The sequence below is a fragment of the Cryptosporidium ubiquitum genome (genome assembly GCF_001865345.1).
Source record: "Cryptosporidium ubiquitum isolate 39726 chromosome Unknown contig_5, whole genome shotgun sequence".
Classification (NCBI taxonomy): Eukaryota; Apicomplexa; class Conoidasida; order Eucoccidiorida; family Cryptosporidiidae; genus Cryptosporidium; species Cryptosporidium ubiquitum.
The window spans coordinates 126,404-138,661 of NW_021639809.1; the positions used below are offsets into that span (position 1 = coordinate 126,404).

Here is a 12,258-nt window from a genome sequence, read left to right on the forward strand (position 1 = left end):
TTGTGTTTGAATAATTATTAGTTAATTTGAGGATTATTTATTACTCTGGAACTTCCAAACTTACAAATAGCTATAGAAGAATCCCTTTTTGTTTTCCTCTCTTTCCTTCAGGAACCACTTTTTCCCCTTTCTCTTTGTAAATTTTCTTTTCCTTTATCTTTGAGAGTTCTAGATTTCCCTTTTCACTGATGGTCTGTCCCGAAAGTGTGTGAGAAACATCTGTGCTGGATTTAATATGCCTTTTCTCAGATGGAGATTGAATTTTGGAAAGGAAGGAACTTTCTTGGTTACTCCCCCTGTCCAACTCAGATACAGGACTTGCAGTCTCAATATCACACACATTGCTTTTTCTTTTTACATCCAAAATAGCCAGGGTTTGTTTGTTTTCCTCTGTATTTTGATTATTCTCAAAATTCTTCTTCCATTTGTATCTTCTGAACCAAAATAAAATAGCTAAAATTAGCATTCCAAATATTAAGGGAGCAAATAAAATAGCATATAAAGCAGGACCTGATAATCCTTTACTTTCTGATAGTTTCATAACTTCCTTTGGAACACAATCAATAATAGAAAATATGTTTTTTTCTGAATCGGAGTCAATTTCTTCCTGGAAATTGGAATTTCCTCTAGAAAAAGAAATAGAAGGAACTTTTGGAATTAATCTGGAAGAACCTGATAAACCTACATTTTCACTATTTGTACCTCCAAAAACTGTCTTTACTACTAAATTATAAATAAACTCTGAGTTATTGCTTTTTGAAATAGTAACAGTATCCCCAGGTATATTATAGAAGTTTCCATTACTACATGCTAATAGTATAGGTTCAATTTTTGCTTCGTATCCTCTCGAGCAAGATACTTTGAAAACTTTCCAATTATCAGGTTTACTAGAGAGGTCAAATTGTTCCTCAACCATAAATTTTTCAGTCCCAAGTACGTTAGAAAGAAAACTGGTTCTGCAGTACTTAAGAGAAGCTTCTGCCCCTTTCACACAATTAAACTTTTCTTCAGAATGGGACTCCCATTTTCCATTAGCACATTGAAAGGTTTCAGAATCCATATCTGGATTGTCAGAAACGTATCCAGCAGAACAAGAAATTGATCTTGTAGAACCATGGTCATTTCCTACTCCACTTACAATATATTTACTTGGGGCAGAATTCATCTGGCTTTGATATGGACTTAAACTAGAAGAATACATTTCTCCACTATATCCAATACTTGTATATAGATTTTTTGGGCTTGAGTTTGAATTGTAAATATACTTCTGATTATTATCATCCACATTATTCTCTCCTAAATCAGGGAGAGAAAGAGATAAGAGATTGAAAGGTTTGCATGCTTTCTTACAAAGTATCTTTGCTTCATGTTGAGTAATTCTCCATCTTCCATTATCACAAATGAAGGATTGAGAGGCAGGAGAAGGAGGGACTGGATTAAAATAGTAAGAGCAAGCAACATTTCTGAAGGCTCCTTGTTTGAAGGAATTATCTCCATTAATTTCGTATCCATCTTCTTGGTCTTCGATTCCAAGAGTTTTTAGTGAAGGTTTTGGACAGTTTGGAAAGTCTAATTGGTTACTGAGAGAGTCCATGTCAAAAGTTCCAACATATGGTGGAGGAGGAGCAATGGAGGTTGAGAGAGATCTTGAGTGAGAAATAGTTGATTTACTCACTTTTATTCCAAATTCCCTGTCTATAGAGTCTATTTTGTTCAGTTCCTCTCCTAACTGTTCAATTCCCTCCTCTAAAGTCATTAAAACAGTTCTGGAAGATAGTCCTGAATCTATTAAGACCTCTACTATATAGCTTCCCGGCCAAGCTCTAATTCTTGGGATATCTGAAATTGGAATACTCAAGAAACTGCTTACAGTCTCACGAATACTGTTTCTCAATAGTTCTTCTTGAATAGAGTTTGAAATTTCAAAGAAATTCAAATCCTTAAAAATAAACTCTAGAATTATCAGATCAGTCTTCACTCCAGAGCTGCAGACTCTGTCCATGCTAAATCCACATCTTTGTTCTAAATAATCTACACTCCTCTCAGTATTTAGCTTTGAAGTATCCTTCTCTATCCCTAAAATTACTCTTTGAATCTCCAAACTGGCTGCGAAACAACATTTCCTATTGTTTAATTGGTCCAGTAATTTTTTCTTGCAGTGTGGAGAACAACCAAAGTTAATATGGTAAGGACTACAAATATCTTTTTGAGAAATATTCCCAAATATTGAGCTTTTAAAGTAATCCCACCAATCTGGATTATTCCTGACTCCTCCAAATAGAAATTGACCACAAAATCTATTATTCTTGGCTTCTTGGCAAAAGTATCTTCCAAAAGATCTATATAACAATCCAGCCTGTCTCATTTTTTGGTTCTTCGTCTCAGTTCCTACCTCTAGTAAAAGTTGTCCAAAGACTCTAGTTGCAAAGAAAAGACATGAATCCTCTGGAAGGTTTCGAATACACATATCAACTAGATTTCGTTTCTTTTTCATTTCTCTTTCATCTCCATTTTCCCTTTCGTCTTTTTCTTGTATTAAAGAAAGAAGCCAACTTACTGAAGATCTGTCTGATGTGATCATTTCAGAAACTGAGTTAATACATGAATACTTTTCTTTAGGGTTAGAAGGATTTTGAATACTTAAGCAAAGGAGATTTAATGACTTTTCACTCTGTGAAAGAATGATTTGTTTCCAAAAGTCTTCATTTATATTAGATACCCCATACAGATGATCATCTTGGGATGTTGGGTACATAGAGTTTTGTCTTCTCACAAATGAAGTTTCTGTTTTTGAACCAGAATTTTCATTTACTCTTTGATTTGCTACTTTTGAAAGATGAGACAAAGCCTGAATAAGTTTTAAATTTCTTCTATGACAACTATCCTTTTCACAAATCTGTTTTAGTGTCTTTGGCTGACCTAAAAGAAGAGACGGCTCGTTGACAATCATCAGAGTTTCGTGAAAAGAGAAAGAACAGATACCCTTAATATCTGAGGATTGACACAAATGGGATTCTATAATGGTTGAGATTGACTTAGCTGCAATACATTCTATTGATAATATCTCAGATCCTAAATTCCCCTCTCTTCCAACAGAATCTGAGTTTCCTTTCTTATATTCCTTAAGAGATTCCTTCAATAGATTCATACATTTACCTTTGCAAAAAGTCTTAATAGTTGTATCTCTTCCTTGTCTATACATGGTTCCACATTCTCCACTCCAAACCTCGGAGAATCTTCGAATTAGCTTACAACATTGTCCAGAATTTTGGTTACAATAAGCAAAATTTTCCAAAGGAATGTTTAAAACATCCTCCTCAATCATGCTGGTGGCTTGAGAGACTTTCAAAAGCCCATTTCTTCCACAAGGGAGGGACTTAACTGATTCCCTGTTAATCCACTCACCATCATTGCATGTTAGAGTAACTGATGCTTCTCTAGAAGAACACCCTACCACTAACTTAGATCCATGAGTCGGAACTTCCTCCCTTAAAGAATTTCCAGAAAGAATGTACTTTCCAGAACTTTCTAGTCTGAAGATGAATTCCGAATCACAAGAATTACACTTTCTACAACTGGAACCTCCACAGTCAATTCCTGTCTCATCCCCGTTTTTGATCCCATCATTGCAGGAAGAACAATGGTTTTCACAGCTTCCTCCACAATCAACTCCCCACTCATCTCCATTCTGAATACCATCTTCACAACTCGGAGCTGCACATTTAAGACTCATCTTTTCGTTTGGACCAGGAAGAGACCATTTACCATCATTACAGGCCAGGATCTGAAGTTTAGACTTAAGGCTTTCATCCTGCTCCCATCCTGGTATACATCTTATGTGAAGCTCACTTCCAGAAGCAATTGCCATATTGTCTATTAAAAGAGACTCTTTCTGGATGTCTTCAATGTAGCTGAATCCACCGTCAACACTCAATATGGTGCCTTCTGGGAGATTACTCAGTGGAAACCCATGACAAGGTTCACAAGTTGAACACTGACTTCCTCCACAGTCAATTCCTGTCTCATCTCCGTTTTTGATTCCATCATCACATCTGGGACAGTTTTCTGTTCCACAGGAACCTCCACAATCAATGGAGGTTTCATCCCCATTCAAAATCCCGTCAAAACAAGTTTCAGGACATTTTTTCTCACAAACCCCTCCACAATCCACTCCGAATTCTCCCTGATTTTGAATCCCATCAAAGCAGCTCGGTCTTTCACAAATTAAGCTTGGTACCTGGAAAATACCGTTATAGCATTTCAAGGTATCACGAAGAGGACCCGTTTTTCTTACATACCCCTTTTTGCACCTAATTTTGACAGGTTCTCCATGACTAATAGATCTCCTTCCTTCCTCAATATTTAAGATCTCAAAAAATTCTCTCAGAGGTTCCAGATCCTCTACATTGCAATTTGAAAAACAGTCAATACTTGGAACAGAAGGTTTCCACTCACCATCCTTGCAAACTATTACCTCCTCTATCTCAGAATTCCCAGGTCTTGTACAAGTTACAATACGTGTATCTCCGGTATCAGCAGAAAAATCCGAATTATTTTGACTTCTAATTAGGTACTTGGCTGGAAGTTTTAAAGTAGAACATTTCGATGCACAAATTAGAACATTATCAAAGATCCACTCTCCATTAGTACAGGTGGCAGTCTGGTGAAGTTCTCCTCCTTGGATTAAAGTTCCTTGATCAGAGCACGAGATTAATAGTCTGGTTCCATGAACATACAAGCCTTTTCTTTTAACTGATCCCAGCTCGTTGTTAACTGAGTAAGCTTTTCCAAGAACCTGCTCTGGTGATTCACAATGATTCATACAAATAGTCTTTGGAATACCCCAAACTCCATTGAGGCATTCCACTATATCACTTGTTCTCGTACCAATTTGGACTGAGCCAAAGTTCCTTTCACAGGAAATTCTGATTTTCGAACTGGGAAGACCTCTCTCTAAGTCAAGACTTTCAATTTTGTAAGCTTTGTTTGAGAAAATTTCCATATCCTTACACTTTCTTTCGCAACTAAGTTCATCAGGGAGAGAATTAGACGGAAGGATACTAGTTGGAGAGAGATCTTTATCCAAAACAAACCAAGAGCCGTCGTAACAACCAAAAATCGTTTCTCCAGTCTGTCCCACAGGACTCCATTCCTCTGAACACTTAATCCTTGCCATGGATCCATGTCTCAGGTATCCCAAGTTAATTTCTTCATTGTATTCAATAACTACAGATTTTTCTGAGTTTATAGCAGACTCAGATAAAGAAATGCATTTCTTGAAACATTTATATTGATTTTCGGACTCCCAACGTCCTTGACTACAAATGATCTTGAATTCATTACTTTCTTGGTCAATTGCCATCTTACCTTCAGAGTATTCAATCAACTTGTCTGAATTCTTGTTACAAGAAATAGTGATCTCAGATTCTGGGGTGTGTTTAACTCTATCTTTTTCATATTTAAACAGATAGTTCTCATTTGGAAGCGAATAGGGAGGACAGGATGTCCCACAGATCAATTTAAGGGCACTCCAAACTCCATCTTTACAAGTAATAACTTCAGAACCTTTTGTTCCAACACACTTTACCAGGAGCTTGGAGCCATTTAAATATTCTGATTCATGATCTTCAGATTCTGAAGAAGAATCTTCAGAGGAAAAGTTGCTTTGAATAATATAATTTTGACTGGATGAGGAAGAAATAGGATAAGGCTTGCATTTCTGGTAACAATGAATTTTCTTCACCACCTGCCATTTACCCCTTACACATCCAAAACTTCCTTCCTGTTCAATCTCTGATTCACTTTCCTCCAAATCTTCTTGAGTCTTTTCTTGTCCTTTGGAGTTCTCTAGTTTGATAATACTCTTTGTAGAGTATCCTGAATTACATTTTAGTCTTGCACTGGTTCCTGGAGGGAAAAAAATGAAATCTGAAGTTCCCCGGTCGTTTCTTGGAGGATGACTGTATTCTAATTGGTATCTTGAGACGTCATTATGGTCATAGAAAGATAAAAGATCTAGTTCTTTGCAAGACTCTCCACTGGTTGTAAAAAATAACTGATTTGGACCGACATTTCCCCATGGTTGGTAAGTTAGATCTGTTAAAGCTCCAAGTTCTACAGTAATATCATACACCTCTCCTTCTACTAAATTCTCATATGGTCTTAAAATTACATCTGATGTCTGGTTTGAAATAACTGAAAATCCTCTATTTTTGGCTTCAAAATCTGTTGGAATATGGATTAAATGGCCTGTTGTTCGTCCTGTAATATTGAACCAGGCCCAGTGACCATAGTTCATTGCTCTGTTAAAAGTGAGTTTAATTTCAGTATTGTTTGGTGAGACATCCACACTCCCTAATGGAGGATGAATTGCTATTAGGGATGGAGGGGTTTTCTCTGGAAAACTTCTGCAAATTATGGAGATATCACTGTGATCAACCCACTCAGGTTCCTCATCTGGATTAATTGAAACCCATTTCTTCCAGTTTGTACTTTTACCATCTGGAGGTATATGATTATTTGGTTCTGGAAGAACTGATTCAGCAAAAGAGAGGATATCACTACTATCTAGGTCCCTGTCAATTACCCAGGTCCCATTTTTTGAATCGGAATCCAAAATAGAGTAGTAAATATAGAATTGCTTCCTCTCACCTCCATTCCAAACTGCCTTCCCATTCTTTGGAGCTTTCCATGGCATGTATAATCCATTAACATTCCCATTGTTTGTGCTAAAACCAGTTACGTACATGTAAGGACAGGAAGCATTTCTACTAATAGTGAATGTCCAAAAGGGAATCCCATCATTTGGGTTTCCGTGTAAATCTGAAATTGCACCAGCTTCAAGTCCAACCACATAATTATCTTCAGGAAGAGGAGTTCTGGAATCAAAGCTTACCACTATTTTTTGATCTCTAACATCTGCAGAATAGAGTACTGGGGCAGTAAAAGGAGTTGAAGCAGAGTTTGAGTTTGAACCTTGATTTTTTGCTTTATTCCACCAAGTCCATCTAGAAGAATCAGAGTTCTTTGTCTTTTCTTCACTACTCATAGGAGTTAGTTGCTGGTGATGATTATTTGATCTGGATTCTTTTTGAGGAGGGGAGATTGGGATTTCCAGTGGTCTGGTTTTATAGTAAACATTACTTGAGATTACAAGTCTTCTTGGTTGCCAGTTCTTTGGATATTCTATGTTTTCATTGAATCTAATAACTAATTGTTTGACTGGAGGAATAAGGGTAGAGTGATTTAAAGGAGAGAATCCAGTTGGATAGGGAAGAAGTTGGTCATTCAAACACTTATGCTCAGTACAAACCTGTCCAGGTTTACAATCCTTGTCTGAGTTGCATTCTCCAACATCTAAAAGTCCAAGGTCCGTGTCAAAGTCCTCTGCTGAGTCACATGGGATTCCATTTCCATCTCTATCTACTCCACTGCAACCACAAAGTCGATTAACCCCTAAAATGGCATTGGTTCCGAGATTGATTGCACATTTATTGCTTTTTGGAGAATTTGGATCTCTGTATTCTTCAGAGTCATCATTTTGGACTATACAAGGTAGTCCCATTCCACCAGGTCCAGTATTCTCCATTTGAGTTTGAACTTTCTGATAATATTCTGGGTCCAAGGCCACATTAGCTCCACACTTGACATAAGGAGCAGTTTGAATAACTCTGTACATTTCTCCCCCAATAAATTGGCCAATATTGGCTATGGTACAACTTTGTCTAGATAAACATTGCATTGTTCCAAGACCGATCTGAGCAACACTAGGGAGGACTCCCTGGCATTGGTTGGTTTCTAAGTTACAAGAAGCCAAGGCATTATGCATGCAGTGAGTATTATCAGTACATTCTACAACTCTGACTTGAGCCACTGGAAAGTAATACTCAGCTGGATCATCACAAGGCATTCCTACAGATGCAAAGTCTGGACATCCACACAACAACATTGTATTGGAGCTAATTTCACTCCTATTGTATCTTCTTCCTACTCCAAAATGAATTTCACAATCAAAAGGGTTTCCTCCTTCGCAGTTCCACTGGCTCTGGGAGTTGAACATTGACTCTTCTCTTCCTAGTATCCTAACACCACATCCCATCATAGGACTTGCTGCTACCTTGTATCTAGATGTTATTTGTTCACCTAGAATTTTTCCTTTAACCTTACAGTCATATCCATCAACACAAAGGATCAAAGGAGGTTCATAAGGGTTATTTCCAAATCCTCCATAACAAGTTTTCGGGTTTCCGTAGCATAATCCATATCCATTAACACAACTAGCACAGGGATCTACCTTTTGCAATTTTCTGGTTTCAGTTCCTTCTTCTTTATTTAGGGTATAACTCTGAGAATTTGTGATTTCTTTAGCTGTTTCATGGTCAGGATCTTTATTTTGGATCCCTCTGTGGTAAACAACGTTACCAAGATAAACATTATAGTCGAGAGAATTATTACAATTAATATTTTCTGTGATAGTGCATCCGCATAAAGTGGTTATCTGTGACTTTGGTGATAGACTATTAATATAACATTCAGTCCCATCATTATAAGGGGTACATTTATGGGGATAAACTATCTCACTTTCGTCCAAATCTCTTCCACAAGTACTTGAAGTTGAATTATATATTTCTATCACTTTTGAATTTTCAGATAGACCAAATCCTTGGATCCCTGAGATAGTACATGGTACGTTAGCAGTACAGATCTTAGGATTTTCCTTTTTGAAAGTAATTTCCTGACTAAAAAGATGACTTTTTAGTGGTGGTTTCTGCTTTAAGACATTCCCTAGAGTGTTTTGGGACTCTTTAAAGCCAAAAATGACTAAATTACCAATCGGAACCTTGAAACCAAACCTTTTTGAGTCAGAAGAGGCTTCTTTTGGAAAAGCAGTTCCACATAACTTGTATCTACCTAATTCCAAAAGATCCATGGGAACATAGATTTTACATGCGTTTTCTGATGTCACATTACAATCAAATACGTACAGACTCCTTCCGGAACACTCTGAGTCGTATGGTACTACTCCAATTTCATAAGTTTTTTGTTTTGATAGATAAAAGTATCCAGAAACCGAGTTTATAATACATTTTTTGCCTTTGAGACAAAAATAATTCTTATCTTCTGTTCCAGCAAGTCCAGTACATAGTTTGTTAAAACAGAGTCTTCCTCCACAATCTTGAGACGAACTACATTGTCTTATTTCAGTCAAATTCCTTAAATCTGGTCTGTAGAAGTTGCTCCTCACCAGACTTAGTGTAGCAAGGTATAGAAATACATTTAAGTGAAGTCCTTTAAGAACCCTATACAACTGGCTCATTTCTCTCCTATGAAGAGGCTCATAGAGAATGAAGAACCTATCTGAGCTTATAAAAAGTCTATCTTATACTATAAAAGTTACAAGAAAATCGGAATCAGACGAAGGGAAATTCCCCTACATGCGTTTTAACCCGTTTCCGAGCATGGATGATTTTAGATTCAATAGTGCGCTTATGAAGCTAAAACATCTCAGACTTCATTTTCTAAATGAAGATAAAGAAGAAGTAGATCATTGTATTAAAACTAATAGAAATGACAATTTCAATTCCAGTGGGTCTCTTGAGATAACTTACAGATTAACTAGAAAGTTTATGAAAATGATCTTAGGCGGGCAAATTGTGTTTGGAAATTCGTTTGGTTAGGAAAAATAGCAATAAGATCAAAGAAAAATATGGGAATTTGGTGGGGTAAAGTTGATATAAGAGATGAACTGAATAAAAATAAGAGAGCAGTTTCGAAGGCGATTCGTGAGGTAGATAGGGAGATTCAAAAACTTGAACAGGAAGAGGCGAAATTAATGAGAGAAATTCGAGTTGCCGTAGAAAAAGGTTATACAGAGTCAGCAAAAATTTTCAGCAGGGATATTCTGAAGGTGAGAAGACAAATGGAGAAGTTGAATTTAGCAAGGAGTCAGCTTATGGGTGCTGAGCTAAGGCTTACTTCTGTAAAGAGCCAACTACAGGTTAACAGTGCGATTTCTGATCTGAACTCAATCATGGGAAAAGTTAACGAATCCACTGAAATTTCTAGAATACAAGGGATTCTGAGGAACTTTGCAAGAGAATCCGACAAATTGGATGTAAAAGGGGACATAATTAATGATTCAATAGATGAAGCACTGGGGAGCGAATGCCAGCCTGAGGAGGAGGAAGCTCTTGTGAACAAAATATACATGGAAGTGTGCGAATCTGTCAAGCAGGGGAAAGAGAAAGAATCAGTTAGAGGTAAAGGCCCGGATATTGGGAAGCTACTATCTAGCAATACTTCAAGCAAAAATAACATTGAAGATGGGGACTCAGGAATTTCAATAGAAGAAAGAATTAGGAAACTCGGTGAAAATAGATAGTTAAGGGCCGAATTAGTCAGTTTCCAACCTATTAGCTTTACTTTTTATAACGCTAAATTTCTACTATTTTTCTTTTCTTTTGCTTTATTTTTATAATTTGCATTATTATTAAAACATTCCCGCCTAAATGGGAGTTAATTATGAGGTCTGATATTGCCAAAAAAAAAGTAAAGAGTGAATTTAATGAAATAAAGTAAGACAGTGCATTTCATGAGTGAGACACCTGCCAACAAATCTCAAACAGGAGGAGGTACCCAGAAAGGAGGTAATACGATTCTACCTTTGGCTCTGATAGACAAGTGCATTGGGAGTAGAATATATGTAGTAATGAAGGGTGATAAGGAGTTTAGTGGAGTTCTGAGGGGATTTGATGAATACGTAAATATGGTATTAGATGACGTTCAAGAGTATGGGTTTAAAGTAGATGATGGAGACTCTGGTGATGGAAACAAGAAACTAAAGAGAGTTTTAGTAAATCGTTTGGAAACTATATTGTTGAGTGGAAATAATGTGGCAATGCTGGTTCCTGGAGGAGATCCAGATAGTTTTAACTTTTCTTAGATATAGTTTTCAGTAGGAAAATATCAAAAAACTAATTAATTATAAGTTTTTGTTGTTCTCTAGAAGGTGAGGCCTAAGTAAAGCTAAAGTAAGCCCAAGAGCTTCTTCTGTTCTTATGGTTCTGGACCTTTGTTCGGGACATATATTGATATACATATCAAATAGGGAGGAGGGATCCTTGACTTTGTCTAGAGAGCATTGAGGATCACTTAACACATCTTCAAGGCCTCCAAGACCACCAAAAACTATAAGTATGTGTCTAAAGCTTTGAGATTTCGAATTTTGATTTTTAGAGAAAAGTCTAAAGTTTTTGTCAATTGGTTCACCTCTTTCGGAGGTTCCAATTTTGAGATCATAACCTCCTTCATACTCTGAATCGCTAAAAACACTCTTGAGGGAATTTGCTGGTCTAACTTTATATCCCCAATAGATTCCCTTCTTACTGTATGGAGCTGAGTCATCAACAAGCTTCCCGACAAAATAGGATTTAATTTCTGGATATCTTCCAAACTTCTTAAAGTCAGAGCAAAGCTTTTTATGTAAATTTTCGGACTCTTTTGACATTTTAATAGTAACTTTGGTGTTGTTTTCAATTTTTGTGTCGATCCAAGCTTCCACAGGAAGCCCACAATTAACCCAAGATCCTTTATTTTTGTTTTCAGGTAGTATAGGTCCCTTAAATAATTTTGGAGCTGGAACTATAACTCCCTGTCTGTAAGGAAGCCATTCGGAAATTCTCATATGATGAGGAGCATCAATTGGGTTCTGTAAACCTGCAAACTTGAAATCATTATCAAACTTAAAAAGACTCTTCCTGAGATATTGAGGAGTCTCTAGATATTTCAAGTTCTTCACAAAAAACTCCATCCATTTTGAACAAGCAAACTCTACCCATTCTTTTGAGGACCTATTTTCATTATCAGTAATATCTTTGCATTTATCCTCATAAATAATAATTTCGTCAACACCAAACACAGAAAGTATTCTGGCAATCTGACCAACCAAATATGCTCTCAGCTCAAAAGACTGGGCATTTCCAGCAATGGATGCAGGAATTGCAACGCTTAATGTAGATTTTGATGGACTTCCAGCAAATGGTATCCTCGAAAGAATGTCATCATTTCCTTCTGAACTAAATTGAGAATATTTCTGAGATTCTTTTGACCTCCTACTTCCAGATCCTTCTCTTAAATCTGTCTTCTGCTTAGATTGCCCCTGTATATTTTTAATAGTCTTTTTTGGGTCCATCTTTAATTTTACAGATTTATTAATGTCAATAATGGATAATGGCGCGGGCGCCAACATATGTGAACGAG

General features: G+C 36.8%; 4 protein-coding genes across 4 annotated transcripts; 2 read left to right on the plus strand and 2 right to left on the minus strand.

The window, feature by feature from the left end:
- Positions 1-70: 70 nt before the first annotated feature.
- On the minus strand, positions 71-9,316 carry cubi_03127 (uncharacterized protein; the record flags this gene model as incomplete). The annotated part of the gene is made up of 1 exon (XM_029020140.1): positions 71-9,316. One exon carries the CDS (start codon positions 9,314-9,316, stop codon positions 71-73), a length of 9,246 nt encoding a protein of 3,081 aa, XP_028876147.1.
- Positions 9,317-9,458: 142 nt separating this feature from the next.
- Positions 9,459-10,381, plus strand: cubi_03128 (DID domain-containing protein; the record flags this gene model as incomplete). The annotated part of the gene is made up of 2 exons (XM_029020141.1): positions 9,459-9,589; positions 9,643-10,381. The coding sequence occupies 2 exons, from the start codon at positions 9,459-9,461 to the stop codon at positions 10,379-10,381; spliced, it is 870 nt and encodes a 289-aa protein (XP_028876148.1).
- A 210-nt stretch (positions 10,382-10,591) lies between these two features.
- Positions 10,592-10,942, plus strand: cubi_03129 (U6 snRNA-associated SM-like protein; the record flags this gene model as incomplete). The annotated part of the gene is made up of 1 exon (XM_029020142.1): positions 10,592-10,942. One exon carries the CDS (start codon positions 10,592-10,594, stop codon positions 10,940-10,942), a length of 351 nt encoding a protein of 116 aa, XP_028876149.1.
- A 39-nt stretch (positions 10,943-10,981) lies between these two features.
- On the minus strand, positions 10,982-12,190 carry cubi_03130 (uncharacterized protein; the record flags this gene model as incomplete). Its single annotated transcript, XM_029020143.1, has 1 exon — positions 10,982-12,190. One exon carries the CDS (start codon positions 12,188-12,190, stop codon positions 10,982-10,984), a length of 1,209 nt encoding a protein of 402 aa, XP_028876150.1.
- Between the last annotated feature and the right edge of the window lie 68 nt (positions 12,191-12,258).